This window comes from Lepidochelys olivacea, assembly GCF_965140295.1.
Source record: "Lepidochelys olivacea isolate rLepOli2 genome assembly, chromosome: 2".
Lineage (NCBI taxonomy): Eukaryota > Metazoa > Chordata > Testudines > Cheloniidae > Lepidochelys > Lepidochelys olivacea.
The window spans coordinates 229388545-229413663 of record NC_140412.1 but is presented as its reverse complement, the minus strand read 5'-3'; the positions used below and the strand labels follow the sequence as shown (position 1 = coordinate 229413663).

The 25119-nt window shown below is 38.5% G+C and overlaps 1 protein-coding gene across 1 annotated transcript in view; it reads left to right on the top strand.

The window, feature by feature from the left end:
- The window catches only part of ITGA8 (integrin subunit alpha 8), a 173703-nt gene that overhangs the window by 99950 nt on the left and 48634 nt on the right, over positions 1-25119 (top strand). The window contains exons 22-25 of the mRNA XM_084620269.1: positions 4998-5077; positions 10709-10789; positions 18705-18810; positions 20703-20861. Of these exons, the coding sequence (XP_084476395.1) occupies positions 4998-5077; positions 10709-10789; positions 18705-18810; positions 20703-20861 (426 nt within the window). The remainder of the gene's footprint in view (positions 1-4997; positions 5078-10708; positions 10790-18704; positions 18811-20702; positions 20862-25119) is intronic.

Genomic DNA, 25119 nt, shown 5'->3' with positions numbered 1-25119 from the left:
GCAATTTAAGACCAACTTGTTTGGAAAGGCTAGCCCGTTTGTGTGGCAGGGTTTAGTGACATCCCCTGTGGAATACTACTACTGCAGTAAAATGTAGAACAGTCTGCAGTTTCCCAGCTTCAGAATATGTTATTAGGAGCAGGATTACAGGGTCTCTGGCTTTTGGCAAATCAATGACTTTGAAATAATTTACTATTCATGAAATGTACTTAACCTTTTCACAACATTAAACAACAGGAAAAACCACAAAGTGTGGCCCAGAATGTTGACTATAACTTCATGCTGCCACTCCACAGTAAATATACCTGCACTAAAGCACAGGACAAGAAGCAGAAATTGAGTCTAAATATTTTTTAATTGAATTGCTTGTCTAGTACACTGAAAGGTATCAGATTGAGAATCTTAAAGATTGAAGTACTTCCCAAGTCATTACCATTTCTGATGGCTGTTCCATGGCCTCAATAAGTTTTATTCTACATATTAATGGCAGGTGTCTGCCAATAATGTTGGAGTTTTTAATGAGGTAATCTCAGCAAGAGAGGTCAAAGATTGAATGGAGATTGGAAACGAATAGGGATAAGGCACACTTAACATGGGAAAGCGCTTTATCGTTCCCTATCCAATTGCCCAGCAACAATGAATCTATCAAAGCCATTCGCTAGAGAAGAAGTGAATAAGGCCATAACACTCACCGAACTTGGCAAGGCTGCAGGCCCAGACAGCATCTTCCCAGAATTTCTGAAAAATTTACGTCAACATGGCCACGACTGGCTGATGCAGTTCTTTCTCAACATGCATGCCATTGGCCAAACACCCAAGGTATGGGCAAACAGGCAAACGTCATTGCCATCCTGAGACCAGGGAATGCAGCCACACTCTGAAAAACCACCAGCTGATGTCATTACTATGTGTAACATACAGGCTCTTGGAAAGGATGTTATACCAGACAGTTATACCTGTTTTTGAATACTATATCCCTAAAGAGGATTTAGGCCAGGACGAAGCACCTGTGATCAGGTAATAGGACAGAAAATATCATATTGCCTCAATATAAATCCACAGTATGCCCACATCTTGAATACTACATGCAGATCTGGCTGCCCCATCTCAAAAAATATATATTGGAATTGGAAAGGTACAGAAAAGGCAACAAAAATGATTAAGAGAATGGAACAGCTTCCATGCGAGGAGAGATGAATAAGACTGGGAATTTGGAAAAAAAGGCAGCTAAGGGGGGGATATGGTAGAGGTCTATAAAATCATGACTTGTGTAGAGAAAGTAAATAAGGAAATGTTATTTACTCTTTCTCATAACACAAGAACTAAGGAGCACCAAATCAAATTAATAGACAGCAGATTTAAAACAAACAAAAGGAAGTATTTCTTCACACAATGCACAGTCAACCTATAGAACTCTTTGTCAGAAGATGTTGTGAAGACCAAGACTAATCAGGGTTCAAAAAAGAACTAGATAAGTTCATGGAGGATGGGTCCATCAACGGCTATTAGCCAGGGTGAGCAGGGATGCAAAACCGTACTCTTAAGTGTCCCTAGCCTTTGTTTGCCAGAAGCTGGGAATGGGCAATAGGGGATGGATCACTTGATGATTACCTGTTCTGTTCATTCCCTCTGAAGCACCTGGTATTGGCCACTGTTGGAAGGCAGGATTCTGTGCTAGATGGACCATTGTTCTGACCCAGTATGGCTGTTCTTATGTTTTTATGTCCCACCTGAGCAGCCACCATGCAAAGAAGTGCTTGACTGTCACCTTCTATGATACCAAACTCAGTTATGAGTATTTCCCAAAATATCTCAGGGTGGTTCTGGATTGTAGCTTCATGTACCACCAACATCTGATGAAGACTGCTGCCAAGATAAAATGCTAGGAACAATACAGTCCACAAACTAGTGGGGGCTAGTTGGAGAGCAGATCCTCACACCTTGCAGACAGCCACCTTGGCCCTTGTTTTCTCAGCAGCTGAATACTGCATGCGGTACGGGCAGGTAGCATAAATATGAAACTTGTCAATGTGTGATTTAACTATGAGAATTGTACAGGGGTGCAGAAGTCAACTCCGACAGTCTAACTTCCTGTTCTCATGCATATCTTATCACCATCCCTCCAAAAGAGAAGCATTAACAATATGAGCATGTGATAATGAACCCAGACTTCTCCATCTGTGAAAATCTCCAGCTCTCCACCCCCATTCGACATCCCACCATAAGTCCAGGAATACTATGACAAACAAAGCTCTCAAAACCTCAAGACTGTCGCCAAAAGACAATGGGTGAAGAATTTGAGAAAATAGCAGGGTCAAGAATCAAGACCTGCTCATGGATCCTACAGACCAAGCACTTAGCTTCACCATGGCACATAAGATATGGATCACAGTGAACCACACCAGAACCACACACTTGCATTGTCTACTACACAAATGGAAAATGAAGGACAATCCAATATATGAATGTGGAGAAGACATCCAAACCATGGAACACCTAGTGAACAATTGCCCTCTAAAATGCTTTTCTGGAAGGACAGCCTTGGTTCAGTCCATGTTACCAGAAGCCATATTGTTGATGACAAACTTGGATGTCAACCTTTAATGTTGCTTTTGAAGTTGCCACACAAAAGAAGGAGAAGATGTGGAAGTGTAGGGAAGTTTGCCTGTTTTATTGATATACAGAGATCTCAGTCGCCATGGTTGCCAATGTTGTACCTTTTGTATGCACTAAAACACACTTTTCAAAAATAAGAGTAATGTGGGTTGTATGTAGGCAGCAAGTGAGGAGCAGTCGTCTGTCTCCTAGCATAATCCTGGGTGCCATAATAACGATAGAATGGAGCCTTAAGAGACACCATAGAGAATCTGATTTGGTTCATGATAATATAATCCTGACAAAACTAATAAACTTCACTTGGAAAATGAAAATGAAAATCAGGTTAATATTGTGCCAATAAAGATAAACTTACTGCTAGAAATCCAGCAACATACTGGCCACTCCAGTGGCCTCTGGAGATTCACCAGTGGCATATATGAGCACTATTGCTTCATTATTGTTAGTAGAGTCAACTCTCAGCCATAGAAAAAGACATATGACCACACAGAGGCAACATCTGCAGCTCATTAGTATTTTACAGTAGGAGTGCTGTTTCAGTATTAAATAAAGGATTAAGCCCTGGCTGATAGAGGTCTAATAGATCATCAAAACTGCAGTGCATGTCTGCTCCATTAGATCAGAGGGAAACTATATCTCTGCTTCACTGGATCTCTGTTACATTAACACTAATAAAAATTCACCATACACCAGCCATTAGATACAGTGGAACAAATCCTGAATTTCTTACTTTGCTTTTCTTACTTCACTCAGTGAAACATAAGCACGGGAACTCAGGGTGCTGGGGGTGCTGCAACACCCCAGGTTTTGTACGGGGTCCCGGCCACCGGCCCCGCACCCAGGTTCCTGGCACTGTTGGTTCCACGCCTGCAACTCTGCTCCTAGCCCTGTGCCCAGGGTCCTGGCTGCAGGACCCGTGTCTGGGGCTCTGGTTCTGCCCCCAAGCTGTGGTCCCAGTCTCGGCCCGCTTACCGCTGTCCCTGTCCTCCCCTGTCCCGGAGCCATGGTTCAGTCCTGGCCCCAGCTCTGGGGAGAGGGGGCCCGGACAGGGTTAAGGAGCGGGTGCAAGGTAAAAAGTTTGGGGACCATTGGCTTTCAGCACCCCCACCGTAAAGAGTGTTCCAGCACCACTGAGGTGAAAGTTTTTGCTTCATTAAATTTTAATACTTTAAATGTCTGTGTGTTGCCACTGCCACTACTACCTCATCATCATCAGAATGTAGCCATAGTGACAAATTAAGTCCCTTCCAGGCCTTCAAGCATCCATTCAGCATCAGTTTACTTCAGGAGTGGTTTCTGTTCATTTTAGACACTACAAACAATGACAAGGATTATTGGTGTTAAAATGATTGAAAGACAAAGACCTGAACTTGCAGCATGCTTTTATGCTAACGGTATTGTCTTCCACATAGCACAAAATTAATAATTGAAGGAAAAGATTGAAACATTTCACCCTAAAAATAGTCCTCTAGATGGATTTCAACTCCCCAATCCACCATTATGTGCTGCAAGTGAAGAAGGAGAGGAAAAATTAATGGAAGACTTAAAGTATCGACACTGGCATTAAGCCAAGACGGTTGGTAAAATATGAGAAATGACCAAATTGTGACTAGAAGCATGAATGCAGGATGAAATGCATTCCTCTTGAATGCTATTGATTCCAGGGCTGAAAAGAAAACGGTAGATTATTGTGTTTGTTTTGGTGAAGATGCCACACAAGCAAGCAGAGAAAAGTAGGACAAAGAGGTCTCTTCCACTTGTTCAAACAAGAAAATAAAATGAAAAAGATGAGAACTGAGAAGTTCAAAGTTTGGTTGAAAATGGAGGATTGATGACCCAGTTTCTCAACAATACCTGATAGAATTCTCAAGAAGAATTTGTTTCTACATATGCATGTGTAGCCATGCAACCAACATTTTCAGGGAGCACAAGCAGGGTTCTGATCAAAACAGTCTGTGTATGACACAAGGCAATAAATTGAATTTGAGGAGTATTCAGACGGCCTTTACAGGCTGAACACTGCTGGCACAGTTTCAGTTTCAGTTCCAAATGAAAAACATTTCAAATACTCCTGCTTCTATATGTTGTTAATTGACTTGGTTTTAGATTAACGGTGTCCCCTTAATAATTATTAATACACAATTACACACTGCTTGTACAAATCTAAAAATCATAACTTTAAAGAGTGCTGTTTTTCCCATGATGAGTCATGTCTTTAAAACTGTCACTTTTAATTACTGACTCTTTCATTTGTTTGGGTGGGGGGGAGGGGAATGGATGGACACTTTAATGACTGTCTCGATTAGGTCCACTACAAAAAATAACAGACATTTAAATCATCCTTTCAAAATGTTACTCACAAAACATTTGTGTTTTCCTAGTTCTCCACTGGCATCCGATTTTCTGTTCAGCATTTTGAAAATGCCGATTTCAGCATCAAGTTTGAACTGCAAGTAAAAAGGTTAGATTATTTTACCAAGTACACAATGGTTTATACTCTAAATATCTATCCATATTTCAAAACTAGTGCTAAGAAGATCTATTGTAACTCTACAATGGATGTAATTATTCCATGGCATTTCCTTTTGCAGCTGTTTTCTAGAGGATTCTAAAACTGGTACAGACCACTCTGTTGCCTTTTAGCTAAATCAGCTACAGGAACATGTTGAGGGTTTTTCATTTGTCAAAATTCATTTCTTCTGGTTGTGGTCAGTGGTTCCTTGGGTGCCAGCTTTATGGAATTTAAACTTGATATCCCCCTTCAGAATTACTTGAAACACATAATTAGGCACAGCAGAATTCAATTATATATATTATCCAATCAAATTGTGTGTGTGTGTGTGTGTATATATAGATATATAATGTTGTTTGGATCATATTGAAGTTTGTTTTTAAGCATTTCTTCCCATTTGTTTTTTATTTTTAAATTTTCACAGTTGTGGGAAATTATGGGGAGGTCAGACTGGAGGAGTGGTCAGACAATAATTATTTAATGACAGTAGATTCTGAAATTCAAAAAGTTAAAGCTTTATAACCATTAAAACACAATTGCATATTTTGGCATGTGATCTTGACAAAGTAAATGTTTTTAAATCAAACTCTAATAAGTTCTCAAGCAGCATTTTTATTGCCAAACTAAATTTTCATTACTATTGATGGAAATATTTCTTTCATTGCTTGTGTTTGTGCTGAGTGATAAAATCTGATCCTTCCAAGCCTAAATATAATCCAAGTTTTAGAAACACATCCTGATGCAGAAAAAAAAATAAAAAAGACCGGCTTCTCCCTTATGCCCGTCTTAGAAAATAGAAAGTCCACAATTGGAGGTGGTCTGATTTTTTAGCAATAAAATGCTGTAATTGAAAAAGGCCTTTTTCCAACAAAATTATTATTGAAAAACTTTACTTTTCTAAATTTTTCATTTTCCATGAAATTTGTTATTGATATTTTTATATTTTTTGTAATTGAAATTATAAAAATAATTGTTTAGTGAAAATTGGAAAATAAAAATCTTGATAACTAGAACTAGTTAGAAATGTTGACAGTTTTCCATCAAAGGCAAACCATTTTGCAGAAATATGTAAATCTTGATTAAATTTAAAGGGGAAAGTCAAAATTATTCGTTTCAGCTTTCTCACTTCATTTAGATAATGTCAAAACATTCTGATAAAGTAAAAACATCTAGCTTAGACTACCATTTTGATTTATTTAGGTTAGACTTACATTCATTTTTTAAATATTATATGTGTTGTTTTTAATATTTTAACATAATATAACATTCAAAACAAAATGATTCAGTGCTCCCAAATAAAACAAAAGTCATAATTTTTGATTTGCAGGAAATTTTGAGATTTCAGATTTTTGTTCCAATTTGGAATGAGAATTTTTCAGAACTTTGGAATGTCCCATGTAACAGAAATTCCAGTCTCTGACCAGCTCTCTCAATAACCATTTTGATAAGAGTTAGGAGAAAAGTTACAATTTTAAAAAATTGGCAAAAAAGAAAACAGGGTCTAACTTGAACCACATGAAATTTTTGGGGGAGCGGGGAAGAGAAGTCAAAGTTTTTCTACTAGCTGTAGCCACAATGATGTGGCTGAACTGCTAATAATAAATGTCCCTCTGCTGCAGTGCTTCAGGCCACAACATGCCATCCCATCCTTCCCTGCCCCCCAGTATGAAAATAGAGTTGATTAGGAGCAGTGGCAGAAGCACATACAGTACAGTTTTTCAAAGGCTGGCAGATCTCCTACTACAGTGTTTCCCAAACTTGGGACACCGCTTGTTCAGGGAAAGCTCCTGGTGGGCTGGGCCGGTTTGTTTACCTGCCGCGTCTGCAGGTTCGGCCGATCGCGGCTCCCACTGGCCATGGTTCGCCGCTGCAGGCCAATGGGGGCTGCAGGAAGCGGCGCCTGGAGAAGCAGCGCGGGCCAAGGGACATACCGGCTGCCGCTTCCTGCAGCCCCCATTGGCCTGCAGAGGCGAACCGCAGCCAGTGGGAGCCGCGATCAGCCAAACCTGCAGATGCTGCAGGTAAACAAACCAGCCCAGCCCACCGGGGCTTTCCCTGAACAAGCAGCATCCAAAGTTTGGGAAACACTGTCCTACTGCATCTGTGCTCATCAAATCACCAGCCAGAGTTCTCCCTGAGGTGTCTCCTTGCTCTACCCTCATTGATTTAATTGCCAGTCTCTGGTCTTTAATGAGTGTCTTGATCATGTTCACTACAATAAATAACACAGATATTGTTTAAATCATCATTTCAAAATGTTCCTCACAGCAGGAAGGACTCAGAGATAAACACCTAAACAGGGAAAAGGCAGAAAGGCACATGCAGGGCTTGATTTTTTCCAGAGAACATAGAGAGGTGTCTCATGCTCCAACCCTCCCTCAAGTCATCCTGCCTGGACACAGGGGCAATTTTAACTTGAGGGTGATGCTTCCTGGTTGCCCGACTGGTGGGGAATGCCCAGGAAATGTGCTAGATCAGTGCATCACCTGACAGCCTTGGTCATAGACCTATTCATTCAACACCTCATAGAATTAGTTGCACCAGTTGGCTGTAAGCTGCCTAGCAGAGGAGGCATCATGGGCATATGCCCCATGATAACATTCACCCCTTCCACCCATCAGACTTGGCTTCACTAGGGCACTGACCTTTGCATTATCCTGGCCGAGACCAGTGTAGAACCCAGAGGTGAATCACACTGACTACTCGGGGAAGGGGAACGAAGGAAAAAGAAAGGTGCATGCCATGTGCATATAGTGAAAGGTGCTTGGGAATTTGTAGAACCATTTGGTATGTGAGCCAAATGGAAATTTAGTTTCAGTATATGTGTCAGTCAGGTGAAAGGTGATGACTATATTTAAATTTAAAAATACGATGCCTACCCATGGCTCATGGAACCCTAACATCAGTGAAAAACATGGGTTCTCATATGAGGTGGAGGGTTCTGACCATCCTCCCTCTTCATATGGCTAGATTAGATAGAGGTTCTGATGCTTAAAACCTGAAAACCTCTATTCCAAACAAATCCAAATTCTTAGGGAATCTAGACAATTTATATTCCTTTAACGGGTGTGATGCATTCAGTTACAGGAGGAGAAACTGTTTAGAAATATTAGGTAGAAAAGTTCTGTTTCCAAACATTGAGATTAAAATGCTGCACAGCTCCCCCCACTCTGTCTAAAAAAAAATCATTATTTTATCCTCTTGCTGTAGTGTAAGTGCACCTTGCTGTACTTAGAGACTACTTTGTGTGTTCCTTCCACAGCAGCAGTCAAGCTTATGCGCATTCTAAATGTTAAATAGTATTTCTACTTCCTTAATGAAAGGATAAAACAATCATAAAAAAAACAAGGAAACAGGAAACCATAGTGAAGCAAAAGTAAATGACCTAACAGGAAAAGAAGACTAAGCATAAAACTTGTTTGGCTTGGATACGTGTTTCAGCATGAGTAGTTTTTCCATAGGAAACCAATCATTAATTTGCTCCAAAATAATATGCAAAAAATAAATATTTCTACATACCAAACGGGTAACGGTAGCTCACGGAAAACAACAAGGGAAGCTTTGCTTATGGGAAGAGGCCAGGGAACTAGTATTGTCTGTCAAATGTAGTTCCTTTTTTAATATGAATTCTGTTAGGTACAGATAGTTTCCTTAGATATCTGTACAGAGAGGTGTGCAATGCATATCAGTATATAGACTTCTTTATTTAAAATACTAGCATAATGAGAAAATATCATGAACCTCAAAGAAAACATATCAGTGACCCAAATATTGGACCATAATCTGATGCTGTGTAGTCGGAGCATGTGAACTGTATGGAAATTACTGCCCTTGTGGGAATTGGAGTGCATTTTATCATAACAAATTAATGTTATAATCACCTTTGTATTGACAAGGAAATTAAAATTTTAACTTTAACTACAGTCCCCAAGCTGCTTTCCATGGCTGCAAGGAAATGACAGGACTAAATCAAAAACTAAACTGATATTTTGAAATGCACCAGTTTACAAACAAATTAAAGTTGCCTCTAATTTAGCAATTTGGACCCAGAAGCTCTGGATCAAAACAGAATTGCCCTATTACTTCTCAGTAGTTAGGCAATTAGAATTCTGTCCTGTTCAAAATGTTTCCATTTAACTGATGCTACGCAGATGTGATAACAGTAAACTATGACAGCAATAGAGGCTCAAACTCCGGTGGAAAGGGGCCCTCTAGGCTTGCTTGGAAATGCTCAAAACCTCACTAACATTAGTCTCACGATGAAAATGAGTTTAAAAATCTCTAAATATTTATATTGCATATGTATATGGTCTTGATCCCACAAATCCTTCCTCACGTGGATAGTCCCCAATCTTATGATCAGTCATATTAAAGTGAAAACGACTACATGCACTAGGGAGGGTTTGTAGGATGATAAGGCCTAAATATTTGTTTATAGAAAAGTGAGAGAATCGGGCCTTCAATCTGGGATTTCATTTTTATTGCTGGGTGAGATCTGGGATAGAAAGACTGAGGAAAAATGTAGTTCATTTCAAGGATAGTTTTTCCCTGAGGGATTTCATTTAATCTTATCATTCTTCATACTCACAAGTTTGGAGAGCCTTAAAAGCCAAACAGTATCAGAGGACAGCTTGTTAGTTAGCCTTGCCATGTTTTCATGCGCAAAACTATTCTTGATTTTACTGGGATTTCCCTACACAGACAGATGCAAAATCAGACCAGACAGTTTACATATAACCCAGCCAAACAAATTCTCTAAGTAATTGTTCTTTTGTGTCATAACCAGATCACAAGATTTTCTAAAAGAAGCCTGATTTCATTGTATTACTAAAACATGGGATGAGATCAATTGTTACAGTAGAACCCCTATTTTATTAACTAATTGGGGACTGAGGAGTTCATATGATCAAAAATTTCATAAAATTGAACATCTACTTACAGTAGGTGTGATGCATACAATAATTTATTAATCATTTGGTGACAGGGTACATAACAAATGGTAATAAAAGAATACAGCATGCCTGATTTTTCTTTGAAATAATTCCATCTTTTCTTTACCGCCAAATCTCTCCGTATGTTCAAACCTGCACATCAGCTTGAATGTGGGCGAAAGGATTGAAGTCACGTTCGGCTGCAGGAAGATGAGATGACTTGGGCGGCAGAAAAATTATTCATATAAGTGTTCATTCATAAGACAGTTCATAAAATTGAGGTCCTGCTGTATATAGTAGGAAATGAAATAAGAATTGCCTATAATGCTCAACAGAAACAAATTAATTTTTTGTTGAGTCATAGCAGGTTCTTTGAAATACACCCCATATATAGAGAGAGAGAGAGAGTACATATACTATACATTAATATATTTATATCCATGTGTTTGCATGCTTGCATATAATGATTATTAATTTTTCTAGGTTCTAAAGTCAGTGATATAACATTTCCAATACTAGCCTGTTCTCATTAATTAATGGTGGACACTGGCATGAAACTGAATTCTGAAGTGTCAGAGTTAGTATTAAATGATTGTTTTTCTAATTTTGTACTTGAAACCTAACTAACCTGTGTGCAAATCTATTCTAGTTCTAATAAAGTTAATCCCACCAGCAATGTGGTTAACCTTCAAATCAACATCAGTGCTGTGGCTCAAGTACAGATCATAGGGTAAGCACTTCAGTATTTCAATTCATACTTGCAACCAATGTACATTTTTTCAATGAATCTTTATATGACTGTATATTATTTATGGCCCAATCCTGCAAGGTCTTTTAAGTGCAGAACTGTCCCTGATTTCAGGGGAATACCACACACACAAGCATTGCAGGATGGGGGCTTTAGGTCCTGTCATGTGGAGGAAATGGGCTCTGTGCCCACACCGAGCCCTATTGTCTTCATATATTCAATTGTGTACGCACATAAAAACTGCAGGTTCAGTTCTGGAGTCTGGAATTATCATAATAAATGACAACAAGAAATTTGGAAAGGTTATTAAACCTTTTGTTTCAGGATATAAATAAACTATCAGGATGAATCTATCGTGTGTGTGTGGGTGGGGGAGGAGATTAACACACATCTGCCTACTGCAGGGTTCTTACATTTTCCTCTGAACCAGCTGTGGGATAGTGGGCTAGATGGGGCCTTTGGTGTGATCCAGACTGGTAATTACTACATTTTTATATCCTCAAATATTTGGAAACTGAAAAAGGCAAGAAGCAAGAGGCCCTGTTCAAAACAGTTAATCTAGAGAGCTTTCCACTTTGGTCCAGAACAGTGTTAATGATTTAGCATGGACAAGGTTAATTATCGCTTGGACAGTTGTATGCTGTTGCTGATATCTAAACTAGACCCAATACATAAAATACATATTACTGTTTATGTGTCTAGCACCCTAAAGCATCCCAAGTACCTCACAGATCATAGAGAAGACATGGTCCCTGCTCCAAAGAACAACAATTTAAGATGATCTATCTCAGAGTTTTCTGTAGCCCTTTACCCTAGTATCTCTCTGACCAATATATGCTGGTCTTAAAATTATATAAATCACATTATCAATATGTATTATTGATACCACATATATTAATATGCATTAAGCACACAATATCAATATAACATATAATTTCTAATACTTATATTGCCTGAACTGGCCTTTGTCTTGTATAATTCTGAGAGATACAAGGCAAGTGAGTAATATCTTTTATCGGACCAACTTGTGTTGGTGGAAGGCACTGCAAACTATGGTTTTATAATCTTGTTCACTGAGGCTAAGTATCCCATAAGACTTTGCTAAACTGAAGTAATCTTTGGCATTAGAAAATAACAAACTTGTCTAAGGCAAAATTTGTTAACCTTTTACCCTGGAACAAGCTAGGGAGGTACCTTCACACACATGCTAGTATCCAAAACAAAGATAAGGAAAGGTACAGAACAACAATTTATGGAACAGAGATGAACTGATGGGTTGGATTTTAGTAACATGTAAAAAGTCTTATAACTTATAAAATCATCCCATAAATACTCCTAGCTGAAATGTGTATCTTTGGGAGCAAACATTCTGTGTAAGGTGAATTTAACAACACTGCATGAGACTGCTTCCCAGAAACTGGTATCATATTGAACTTTTCTTCCTGTACTACTATTGAATTTTAGCAATAAACCTGACTGACATTGGTTATTTGGTCTCCTGAATGTATTTCATACCTAACCAAAGTGTGGTTAAGCAATTGGCTATGTAATTTATCAACAATCTAAGTGCTTCCCAGCTAACAGCAAAAAGAAGACTAAAAGAAAGGGGGTTATTCAAAGTAACATGAGGGGCAAACCAAAGAACATGTGGTCTTCTGTTAAGGGTTACTTTTTTGTAAAGCAGTGTTTGTTTTAAGAATGTTCAAGATTAAAGTGAGTTTGCATCATTTTCGGGGATAGTCAGATAGTCATTTTCTGGGATAGATAGAGAGGAAGGGAGTTAGAGAGAAAGAGGTGATATTTTTGGCAAGGTGGTGTTATGGGAGAGGATTTATAGAGACTGAAACAAAGGATGATTGGGAAGACTACATAGAGGGAAGAGAAAGTGGAGATTGAGGATGAGGATTGAGGATGCAGTAAGGAGAAGAAAGCAAGGTGCACTCTGTGTGTGGGGGGGGGGGGTTGTCAAGAGTAGGTGATGATGTCAACGAACAGTAAGAGGTTAGAGAGAATGAGTGGACCAATTCAGGTGAAATGTTCAGTAATCATAGCCCTAAAATCATGGGGCTGCAGATTCTGCAGACATTCTTCCCACCCCTGCTGCAGCTGGTGATGGTGAGTGCTTGTGCTCATAGAGGAATCTGTGCCTCCAGAAATATGCTGAATCTGGTGGAGAAGGGCCATGTGGGTGCAGCATGGCCTTTGGGGCCTGATGCCCTGGAGGTGCTGGTGCTGGTTCAGTGGCAGCCAAGGAAGCAAGTGGGACTGAGCATGTGCTGAAGTGCTTAGCTGAACCAGGGATAAAATAAAGATATAAACTGGCAACAGAGCTGGTTGAAAACGTTGCTATTTTGAGGGCAGGGATCTTCCCTATTAAAGTGCCTCCTGTTTTTCAGTGATGACTCTAACATGCTGGGTGCATCCACAGATTACTCTTCTGTGGGCTCTTACTTGTCTCTACTATAATGCTTTTTCTACACTGCAATATGCATGTCTTTTGATGAAAATCTATGTAAACAGATAAACAGCTGGGCCTGGGCATTTGGAAAACCAACATCAAATATTAGAGAATGTACCCCAAAATAGGCCTTAGGGACAGGTGACCTGGGTTGCTGCCCCGGGTGCTGAAAAGTAGGGTGTGTAACAGACATGAGAATTGTTTCATATAAGGACTTGTAGTCAGCACACTCTCTACTTTATGGGCTTGTCCCTTTGCTTTTGGTATTTGCCATAATGTGGTAGATGTGTGAAGAAACATCGCAAGGTCTTTGCCAGAGAGATTTTGCTAATTAAGGAACTGAACCTCAGGGAAGCTAACCACCCCAACTCTCAGGAAACTGGGGGAGTGGAGAGAGAAATAATTGAATATTTTATTAAGGAAGTTTGACAAAATGCATCATATTATTTGCTGAATATATATGTGAGTTATTCTGCCACATCTGAGGTAGGGAAAATATCTTCATCAAATAATTTATTAAAACAAATGAAGAATTTTTGAACCATCCCTTGTCATGCTTCCTGTTGGAGTTTAGTAATGCTGTTTGTCATTTTTTTTCTTTAAGATATCCATGTTTCAGTGACTATTCATGTGATTTCCACTTGCTTGTAGCCAAGCCTCTGGCAGAGAACACCATAGGAAGGGAGTCAGTTAGTATGGGAAGACTTGCTGCAGGCAGAAGTTTCTTAACAAGGATTAGATTACTGCACATCCACAGTGGTCTGTAAATGTTTCTCAGGGTATGTCTGCACTTTGAGCCAGTGGTGTGAAGTCCAGTACGAGGAGATTCCCATGCTAGCTCTGCTCAAGCTCATGTGCCAAAAATAAGAGTGTAGCTGCAGCAACAGAAGGGGCTAGCTCCCCGAAAATATACCTAGTGTTGTGGAAAGTGCACCTCCACCTCGAAGTGTAGACTTACCCTCATTGGTTAAAGTTACATATGTGGAAACCACACCCTCACGCAGCCTTGGCTACACATATCTGTAAAATTTGAAAGGCATTATTTGGAAGACAACTGCCTGGATTTATCATGCGGTGTTATGCTGAAAGTTTCCATTCTAGTGGTTTTAGTTTTTGAAACATGGTCTAGTGAACATACCAATTACTATATTTAATAAGAATAACTTGTGGTTTTGAGACTCATTAGATAGCTAAACAACTGGCAGCTATTTGTGTGTATACGTTTTTACGTATCTTCCATTGAAATCAGGGGCAAATGTAAAATCTGATACACAAGAGTCATCGTGTGTGTTTGAGGTATCCTTTCAGTGCTGTGGGTTCTGCAGTCATTGCAAAGATTACCCGCTGAGCTATGAATGTTATTTCACCAGGGATAGATATGATATCCTTTAACTGGTTTTGGAATAGAATGTGTAAAGGAACAGAACAAAAAGGAATTTAATGATACAAAATGTAAGAGGTGTTTGTAGCATTTCATGGCATTTGGAATACTTGGTGGTGAAGTGATAGGCATTTCATACAATGGTACTTCTTTTGTAGCATGTCATTAGTAACTTGTGGCAAACCACAACCTAGGTGGCATATCACCAGAAATAAAAGCCAGCACATTACATGCCTTTCCTTTCACTTGAAAGCATATCACATTCTCATCAATCAGTTATTTATGGTCCTATGAGACCTTGCCTATTCATAGTGCTTTGAATAAATGCAATGGTTAAATAATCCTGTGAAATTCCATTAGTTTACAAAATAAGAAACAACCAAACTTACTTTGAACTACAGCTCTGAATAGCAACCAGTGTATATCTTAACAGCTGGATTTTTTTTCTTTTTGGAGGAAGAGTACCACCGCAACTAACAAAAAATGCTTTATAAACTCCTGGCAGAAACTCATTATGCAAAATTGCACTTTTCCCCCCCAAGACAAGTACTCAGATTCTCATTTTTATTCAGACTTCTCTTTGTATGTATAAAATGGTACCTTTACTAACAGGCTAGGGCTGTGAAAAGGCAAATTGGTTCTTTTTGAGAAAGAAAAATGCATTTTGAAAGTGTAAGGAAAATTGAAATATTACTATACCTGGTTTGATTTGAAATGTACCCTTCCTTTACTGGTTTATTATGCAGGCAATAAGTGTATGTGTAGCACAGCTTGCCTGGTATAGCTTCAGACCCTGCTGCTGTCCCAGTTTGCCTTTGCTAATAGTCTCTCTTCTGGGTTTAAAGCCCTTTATCAGCCCAGAGCTAGAGCTGCTCATCCTGTGCAGGTCGCCCTCCCAGGCCTTCTGCCTGGAAGCTCTGGAGAGTTCTCACCTGCCCTCTTCCCAGCAGCTCCCTCCCCAAACCTTCTTAGCTGGCTTCTGCTCCCTGAAGCCTGGCTCTCTGCCTGGGAACTAAGGAGAGACTCTCTGAATTCAGCCTTGTTGAACTCCAGGTTGCTTTTACATTCCCCAGAAGGCGTGGTCCAGTTCCAAACTACTCCCTGTCATGTGGACCCTGGTGTCATTCATTTCACCTGAGGAGGTGGGCTAAGCCTGCCACAAGTGAGGCTGAACCGAACCCCTTTCAGGGCCAGCTTACCCGGTGATGGTTGGTACACAATTGTGTGTGACTTCTATAGCTTTAATAAAAAGTAAAATACGTGATTTCTTTCATTGTCATAAGAAAGTGTTACAGAAATAAAGTGACAGCAGTATAGAGTAAATTTGGTGACTTTTGTTTAAATATTCAGTCTCATACCAATTTTTCTTTTAAAATTCAGTATTTTGTAGTAGACAGGACTGTGTAAATCAACATTTTAAATTAAATATGGTGATATGAAAAGCTTTTTTCCATAAAATATGAAATATTACCTAAGAGAAACATCCAAAGAATGGTGAAATGAGAGTGACCAAATTATCCTGATGATTGAGGTCATAGATCAAATCCAAATTCTTATTGTACATTTTGGGCAAATTGCCTTTCAAAAGACTTTACCTATTTTATTTTATTAGTGTTTCTGTGGATCTGATTCCCCCATCTTCTACTCCTAACAGTTTAGTAGGAGTCCTTAGACAATACGTTATTCAAACATTCAGATTTCTAAATTAAATACAAAATAAAATTAATCGAAATGTAGAGATAAATACCCTTCAAATTAACCTGATTTACTTCATTTATTATAAAAATAGCAGCCATCCCAAGCATCCATTGTAAAGTTTATTTTAATAGATTTTACACGCCCCGTATTCTTTTATTTTAAAATAATTGTAACTGAATGTCCAAATTTCTATTTTTAAAATTGTTTCTGTTGATGAGAAGAAAACTGCATGAGGAATTGAATAGGAAACACAGGTTTTTAAAGCCTTCTCTTTTTTATTTATAGCACAGCCAGTGTTTTGCAATATTTTAGTGGTTCCTTAAAGTGACATGTGTCAGGGCTTTGTTTCCTAATCTCCGAAGAAGCATTAAAACAGAGACTACTACTGGAAGAAAAGCAATTTGTGAAATTTAACAGATTAGAGCCAAGCACCTAATTTAAAATTCTCTTACTTTTTAAAAATATATATTAATTTTATGTGTCTTATGTGGCTTTAAGCCACATTTAGTTTATGAATGTGGCTTCTGGTATCCTTGCTTTTGTGAGTTGATGGCCTTTTTACAGCCCGAGGGAATATCCAGAATTACCAATATAGTACAGGCTTGCCTTAACATTGTGAAGTCACAGTGTTAGCTGTTCTTTCCCTGTGTTTCCAAACTACTCCAGATGCTCTCCACTTCTTCTTATCCAATATTCCTTTATTTTCTGCTATATTCTGCAGCAAAATTTCTGTCAGATATTTCAGTGATTGTGCATGACATTAGAACTGGAAACAGAAACCTTTTTTTCTTCCAAAGACATTTTAAAATGTCAGCAGTTGCAACAAAAATATTGGTTCTTCTAGGAACAACCTGCTCCTATGGTTCTGCATTCTGTGTTGAGATTCAAGAGAAAGCTATTTTTAAGATCAGTGGTTAGAAAGCCATGATTGTTATGTTATATATTTAATCAAACATTAACCTAGATGAATAATTCATTTGTGATTTAAATTTTTTACAATATGCTGTTGGCCCAAACATGAATTTCCAGCTCTGAGAGAGAACACATTTAAACATGACACCCCTCCTCAAAGCTGCATAATCTTAAAATTAGTACCAAGTGGGTTTTACAGCAAAACTGCAATCGATGTTAATTGCTGCAATGAAGGGGTAATATTTAATTTGATTATTTAGTATTTTAACACAAACCTACTTCTGTTTCAGGCAGTATTGTTGGATGTCCGTTGCAGGATGTACTGACCAGAACTCACATAATGAGCTAGAAGAGAATCTTGGGCTGTGACAGTTTAAGATCTCATAGGCTAAACTGGGTTAAAGTTAGTGACTGGATGGGAGGCCTCCAAGGAACTTGCAGGTGCTGCAGGAAATAGTATTTGTGATTTAAATAGGAATTTTAAAAGAATTAACACTACTCAGCCTTTTCTGAGATGGTAGGAAGGAGAATTAAATAGGAGGCTAGAAGAAAGTTGTGAAGTTCTAATTTACTTTGGGATGGAGATGCAAAGAAGGTAGAAAAGCATCTGATCCAGGTGCTTAGTTTCATTATGTACTATGTCCTTTTCTCTTAACCCTTGTTTACTGATTGTATGATGCTCTAACATTTTGGATAATTGCGATGAATGTTACTGTTTTTGAACCAAAAAGAGGAAGATGATCCAGTGTTTAGGGCACTAGCCAGAGCTGAGGCACACTGGATACAATTCTTTGCTGCCCAACAGACTTTCTGTGACCCTAGGCAAGTTGCACATCTTAAAATGGGAATAATAGTACTTCCTTACCTCACAAGGGTGTTGCAAGGATAAATACATTGAAGACTGTGAGGCACTCTGATACTACAAGAAGGGAAGCCAAATAAGTACCTAAGACAGATAAAATTGGCTTTAAAAAGGAAGTAGAATGTAAAATTCTAGACTCTGGAAACTCTGGATGAGGATGAGAAGAAAAGCCCGAAGTTTTTGTGTAGAGCACTAACCTGAGTTTATAGCATTGAGTGATGCCTTCAGAGAGCAGAGTGAGGAGTATGCTATAAATACCTAGACAGATAGCACTCTTTCCTCCAAGTCAAAAGAGAATCAGTCCTCCAATGGTTGGGGGCAACATGTGGCTGGAGGCTGCCATCCTTCAGATGAGATGTAAGGCTGAGATACTGACCATTAGTGCTCATTAAAGAGTCTATTGCACTTTTTGGAAGTGTTGTCCAATTCACCTAGCATAATTCTAGTGACCATTCGGCCTATCTAAAATGTATTTTGTAGTTTCAGCTGGATAAAGTAGTCTTACCTTTGTTAAAGGTAGTATATCTGATGATAACATAGCAGATGAATCTGCAAGTGACATATTAAACCTTTTTATATATTGCAGTGTGTCTCATCCTCCACAAATTGTTTTGCCACTTCACAACTGGGAGCCTAAAGATGAGCCCACCAAAGAAGAGGATGTCGGCCCTTTAGTAGAACACATATATGAGGTATAATTTGAAGGCATTTAGCTTCTTATAGGTCTGATTCTGCTCCATTGAGTTCATTTGGAGTTTGGTCATTGTCATCATCTGGAGCTGGATACAAGTCTTAATGCAAATATTGTTACTCTAGGCGTTCGTCCAAATTCAGTCCTGGAGTAACCAGGCACAACTCCTGTGGTTTAGTGAGAGAGGCACCAGTTTATGCCAGGGCAGGATTTAGTCCCTGGTCATTAAGGAATTCTAAAAACATTTGATGTTTACTAAATACTAACCAGGAAGCTGTGGACCAGATCCAAAGCACATTAAAGTGAAAGTTGAGTTTTTCCATTGACTTCAATGGGTTTTTGAGCAGGCACTATGAGAACTATGAAACTGATAAAATATGTTGCCTTTAAAATGTAAGTAACTTCAAAAATCACAGCAACTTAAATGCAACAACATGTTCTCTGCTCTCCAAGTGAAAGATGTGTAGCTTCCAAAAGAACAACAAAAAACTTCACAAGTATACACAAGGAGGCTTTGTGTATTAATATTTTGAAGTGTATGTCTTTCCATCATGTGTTTTTTCTTCTGGAGATATGCTGATTAAAAAGAAAAGGGGTTCATGTTCAAAACAAGTACTTTTAATGAACTAGGCTGAATACAGACCATGTTTTGAATTTGATAGATGACCTTCTGCAAGGGGATGAAACAAAAAGTGCTTCACTTATGGTTACAATTCACAAGCCAGTAGTCAGGAAAGGATAGGCAATTTGAAACAGAGAAGGAACCACTAAACTTAAACAAAATTATATTGTTAAAATTTGCAAGCCAAATACTGAAGTTAAATTAATCAGAGATATCAACCTATGAACAAAATAAAGTGTTTTGTTATAATTTTACAGCTTAACGTGTTTCTACAATTTGTAATAAGGATCTTCATGTTACCCCACTTGGGCTCTGATGCAGCAGTACACTGAAACATGTACGTAACTTTCAGCACATTTGTAGTCCCATTTAATAAGGAATCCCCTATGGTTTAGTCACAAATAAAAAACTTCACTGAAAAAGAAGTAAGGTTGAAAATGTGTGTCACTGGGCTCCAGTTAAAGCCCAGAAACCAACAGTGCACCTTCTTCACAAAAAAAACTTTTAAAACGTCTCAGAATGAACAGCAAAGCATCCAGCCTATTCCACTCTTACACCAGACCCAATTTACGCCAGCTACCCAAACTTAAAATTGCCCTCACACATTTGTGAAAGTATGTGCTCATGTGAAAAAAAAAATTAGAAGGTTCTCGGTGCATCATTTCTTTTCTGATTTCTTTTTTTACCAAACTTCCCAGAAAAACTCTTTTCTGGGATGTGCTGTGACCTCTTAGATTTCAGGAAGATTTTGGGGAAAGCTGGCTTGAAGAGGTTTGAAAACTGGGTTTTTAATAATGAGGAAGTAGATTGAGCCTTCATTATGAAACAGCTACTGCTGCTCCCTCAAAGGGGGTTAGGTTCTGACACTGATGCAACAGCTATATATTTCCAGTAACGCCGTTGTTGTAAATGAGGACAGAATTTAGCACTTTATTTTCTCATCCCCACTTCGTAGGCAATTGCAGACCTTAGCATCAGAGGTAAAAATACAGGGGAGAAAGCCACTAAGCACTTAATATTGACCGGGACCTAGGAAACCTGTGTGTTATTCCCACCTCTGCTAATGTCCTTCTGGCTGACCCTGAGCAAATCACTTCACCTCTCTGTGCTTCAGGTTCCCCACCTATAAAATGAGAATAATGATGTTTACCTCTTTTGTAAGGCTCATTGAGATCTCTGGCTGAAAAGTGTTGTAAGGTCTAAATAGATGTTGTTGTTGTTCCTGGCCTTGGAAAGTTGTACATTGATGAGTTTTGTTGTTTATTTGACAGCTGTACAATATTGGACCGAGTGCCATCAATGAAACATTACTCCATGTTGGATGGCCTGCATCCAGTCGGGAGGAGTCTCTTCTTTACGTTCTTCATATTCAGACACGTGGACCATTGCAATGTCAAACAAGCTCTGCTATCAATATATTGCAAATAAAGGTAGGATATTTGCTACTGTTTTTAGCCTTGTCTACATTTTGTTTGCTTTTTTGGACTGCCACGCCACACTGAGCTGAAGGTTTCATTCAGCTGTTCACAATGGCACCCAGATAATTTTCCTAACTTGGAAAATGTCGCTATTTAGAATGTGTAGAACCTGACAAGCTTTGTACTGTGATGTGTGTTAAATCTCTATCCTATTTTTTATCAAGGGACTCTGGTTTCAGTTGCAAGGTTGCAGCCCTAAGAATTAGACACAAGATGATTTTACAATCGGGAACTTTGCTCTCTCTGTTTTTAAGGGGCAATTTTATTACAGCTGTAAATAGACAATGCAGGATTTTGCAGCTCTCGTGAGACCCTGTAAATTCTTGTGCCATTAGTTTGCAAATGCCAGCTCCCAAGAGCTCAATATTTGGGAGATACTTGCAGATGCTCACATATATCAAGGTGCCTCAGTTTGGCTTATCTCTACATACAGCTGGTTAATACAACATAAAACTGGTTTGTTTATCTAATGCACATTGCACTTTCTGACAAAACTCTGAGTGAATCTCATAACATGCAAGTAGTCTGACTTTTGTGGTTCAAGTTCATAGTTTCACAAGTTTATGAAAATGTTAACAATGGAAAAATATTAGCTCCCTACCACTTTTTAGTTTTTGGACTGAAGACTCTATCATCATACAATTTTTCTTTGGTTTGATAAGACTTTGGCATTTTTGCTGCCTCCTAATCTAATGCTAAAAAGTGTATACATGATTAACTCAGCATAACTGCATCAAATTAAATGATCAGCTACTAGTCAAGATTACTAACTGCACACTTTCCTTCTCTAAATTAATTCGAATTATTATTGATTGCAGACATAGAAATAAGACTACTTTGTAGAGACTAGAGTCTGACTCTGATTATACTTATATTGGCTTCATTGGAATTTATATTACAATAGAAACTCAAATTGACTAGTCATTCAGAAATGTACAGTAGCAAGATCTAGTGCCTGTCCCCAAAGAGTTTACAATCTGAAAAGAGAAAAAGCAGATAAAGGGTAAATCAGAAAGTCAGAAAACATTCAGGCAAAATGCTCAGAGAATTGTGCCTGGCACACACGTTCTTACTGCCAGCTTTTTAAAAAATATACATGAACTATCCTACCTGCAATTTCCACCTAGCCTTTTTGTTCTGCTAAATAACAAATGAGTAGGATTTCATTCCATCTGTACATGAAAGTGCTACCATAGAGTTTTCTTGTAATTCTGGTAAACTTACCTGGCTATCCAGGTACATTCTCAGCTATGGGGTGCACTCATACTTCAAGACATTTTTGTCAGATTGATAAGATTATATCATGGACACTTTTAGTTTCCTGCAGTTGTTGAACAGCAAGTTCATATTTGTTTGTAATCAAAAACTACACTCTGATTTTGGGACTATGGTGCCCCGGATGCTGGTCAGCAGTTGACTGAGAATTCTTGTCTATATTCTTCCTGATGTTGATGGTCAAAAGACAAGTGTGTGCCTCAGTCATGTTACCTGAAAAATAGGGATAACACCCACTGAGGAGTGCTGTGAGGCTTAACAAATTTCTCTTTATGCTTAATAAAGTGTTTTGATATCCTCCAATGGAAGGTGCTATAGAAGGGCTATGTTTTAACATCACGTAAATAAGATCACTGATATTGTACAAGATGATCAAATGTTTCTTCCCTAGAAATGAAAATTCTCCCATCTTTTATTCTTCCCCTTCTACTTGCAAATGCTGGAATCATTTAGCAGAACAAAGACTCAAAGTTGCACATCACTACTGCATAAAATTTGAAAAAACCAATTGAGTTCCCAAAATAAAAATCTACAGAATAAGTATTCTGTATTGTACTATACTTGTTATAACATTTATTTCCTTAGTAAGGTTAATTTGAAGAAGCTTTCTGTCCATTTCTTAGACTTAATATTTAGTTTGTGTATGGCATAGTTTATGGACATGCTTTTCTTAGAAATCTTGTTTAATACACATCATATCGGGTATGACTTTACTGCAGTTAGCAATTATTGGGACAGTATAAATAAATAACCTGCAATACATCTCATAATACTTGCCAATTTCATTCAGAATTATTGGTGTATTATAAGTACAGAGAGCAACTCTGAGATAAAACCTGAGGTCCTCACTGAAAGGTGCCTTTAAGGTGCAAGGCACCAACATCCCAGAGCTGCCTGATGGACAGGCAAAGAGTGACAACCGTGGCAGCTACCGCCACCCCCTTTTAAAGGGCTTTAGAACACTTTCCCTCTATGGCTGGTGGAGATGGAGGGAATCTATTACTCCCCCTCCTTCCCAGGCTCCTTTGGCGTGGCCAACATTGCTAGTCCCATGAAGTTCTTGTGCTCAGGTGAGCAAAAGAACTGGGGGTTTAGATTGTAAGCATTTTGGGGCAGGCATCATCCTTTCTATTCAGTCTTTGTACAGCACCTAGCACAATGGGGTCTTAGGGCTGGGATTCCTAGACACTAGTGAAATACTAATACTAACCAGCCCCGGTACTGGGGCACAAATGGCCCCTGAGGAAGGCTTCTTGCACACACAGACACATCTTGCACTCATATCCAGCAGTCAACCGTAATAATCTGGCATTAAGTTTTTACCAAGTCTTCACCCATACTCCCACAGAAGTCAGCTCAAATTTCCCTGAGTTAAAAACCTTAGAATTTGTTCCATTTGCTTTTAAATACACTATTTTCTTATCAGACCCTAGTGATTGTTTTCACTACTATTAACTACACCACAGTTGCCTGCCATTTTTTAACAAATTGCCTGCTTTGTTATTTATATTTCAACTCTAATGGTTTGCTTTTAGCTGGCATGCATGGAGATTTTTTTTACATTGTATATTCATGTACTTTAAATTGTATAGTATGTGAATTCACACATTACCTAAAATGATAAACTCTATCTCCATGTAGTCACATTAGGAGTCTGTTTTTATAGCTGCTTTTAAGTGCTCATGGTTTTTAATATTTCAACAAATATCTATTGTTTCTGACTGTGCTATAAAATTTAATTGCTGAGTGCGGTGCTGAATGGAATGTAACACACTAATGGGAGGTACTAGGTATGAATGGCTGATGAAAGGATTCATACAGTATATTATTATTTTATAACTTGGTAGAAGCTTTTGCTTTGTCAGCACTATGACGCATTTATCAGTATAACCTTTCACTTGTCTCTTGTTAGTCATTTTTACAATGAAATGCTTCTCAAATTATTTCAATGGCACTGGCACAAAAAAAAGGACCAACTGGTTTTCTATTCTGCATTATTGTTAATTAATGTGATGCATCCAAATTATTTTCCTTCCTATGGATCTGATTCTCTATTCATAGCAGCTATGCAGATCTTGGAGTTTGGGATAAACCTATGTATGTAAAGGCCTAGTAGCAACCATTTCACAAAAGCATTGATCTGTCATTCTCGAGAAGTGTGTATTTTAAGATCCACATTTCTTATGGCAGATCCCCCAAAAGGAGCTGGGTTTGGTTTAAAGTCAGAAGATTTAGCAAAACTCTCCAGTTCTACATATTATGCCATGAGAAACAAGATAGCTAATTTATTAAACATTACTGATTCCAGACACTTCTTGGGGTGAACACTTCTTGTGTGTAGCCAGTAGAGAGTAAGTTGTTAAAGATCTTGTGGGAGAAACAGAGGTCCACATGTAAAACCTATTACAGATCTGTATAAACCGGGATTTCAGAGTCTAATCTACACAAGGGCAGCTACATTGATAGCAGGCCACTGGGGGCTGAAATCCTCAGTGTAGACAAGGACTACTTTTTCACTGGTACATTTCAGCTTCAGTCTCGCTAGTGCTGCTGTGTATTCCAGAAGCAGCTTAAACAGACTACTCTTGAAAATGATGAGTAAAGTTGTACTAACAACAAACTTTTAGGCTTGCTAAGAATTCCAAAAAATCAAAAGATTTGTTCAACCCAAACATTTCAGTTTTGGTTTGAACTAAATATTTTGGTTCAATTTAGAGCATTTTAAACTGTTTTTATTTGAAGGAACTTATTTTGAACAGAAAAATCAAAACAGTTTGTTTTGAAAATGTTGAAACGAAGTGTTTCTTTTTCTGAATATTTTCTTGTTGGCTGGTTGGCTTTTTGTCAACATGAACTATTCAGTGAAACCAACATGAATTTGCAGAATGTTTTGGTGTTGCTGAATCTGCACTTTTCACCCCTTTCCTCCCCCGTC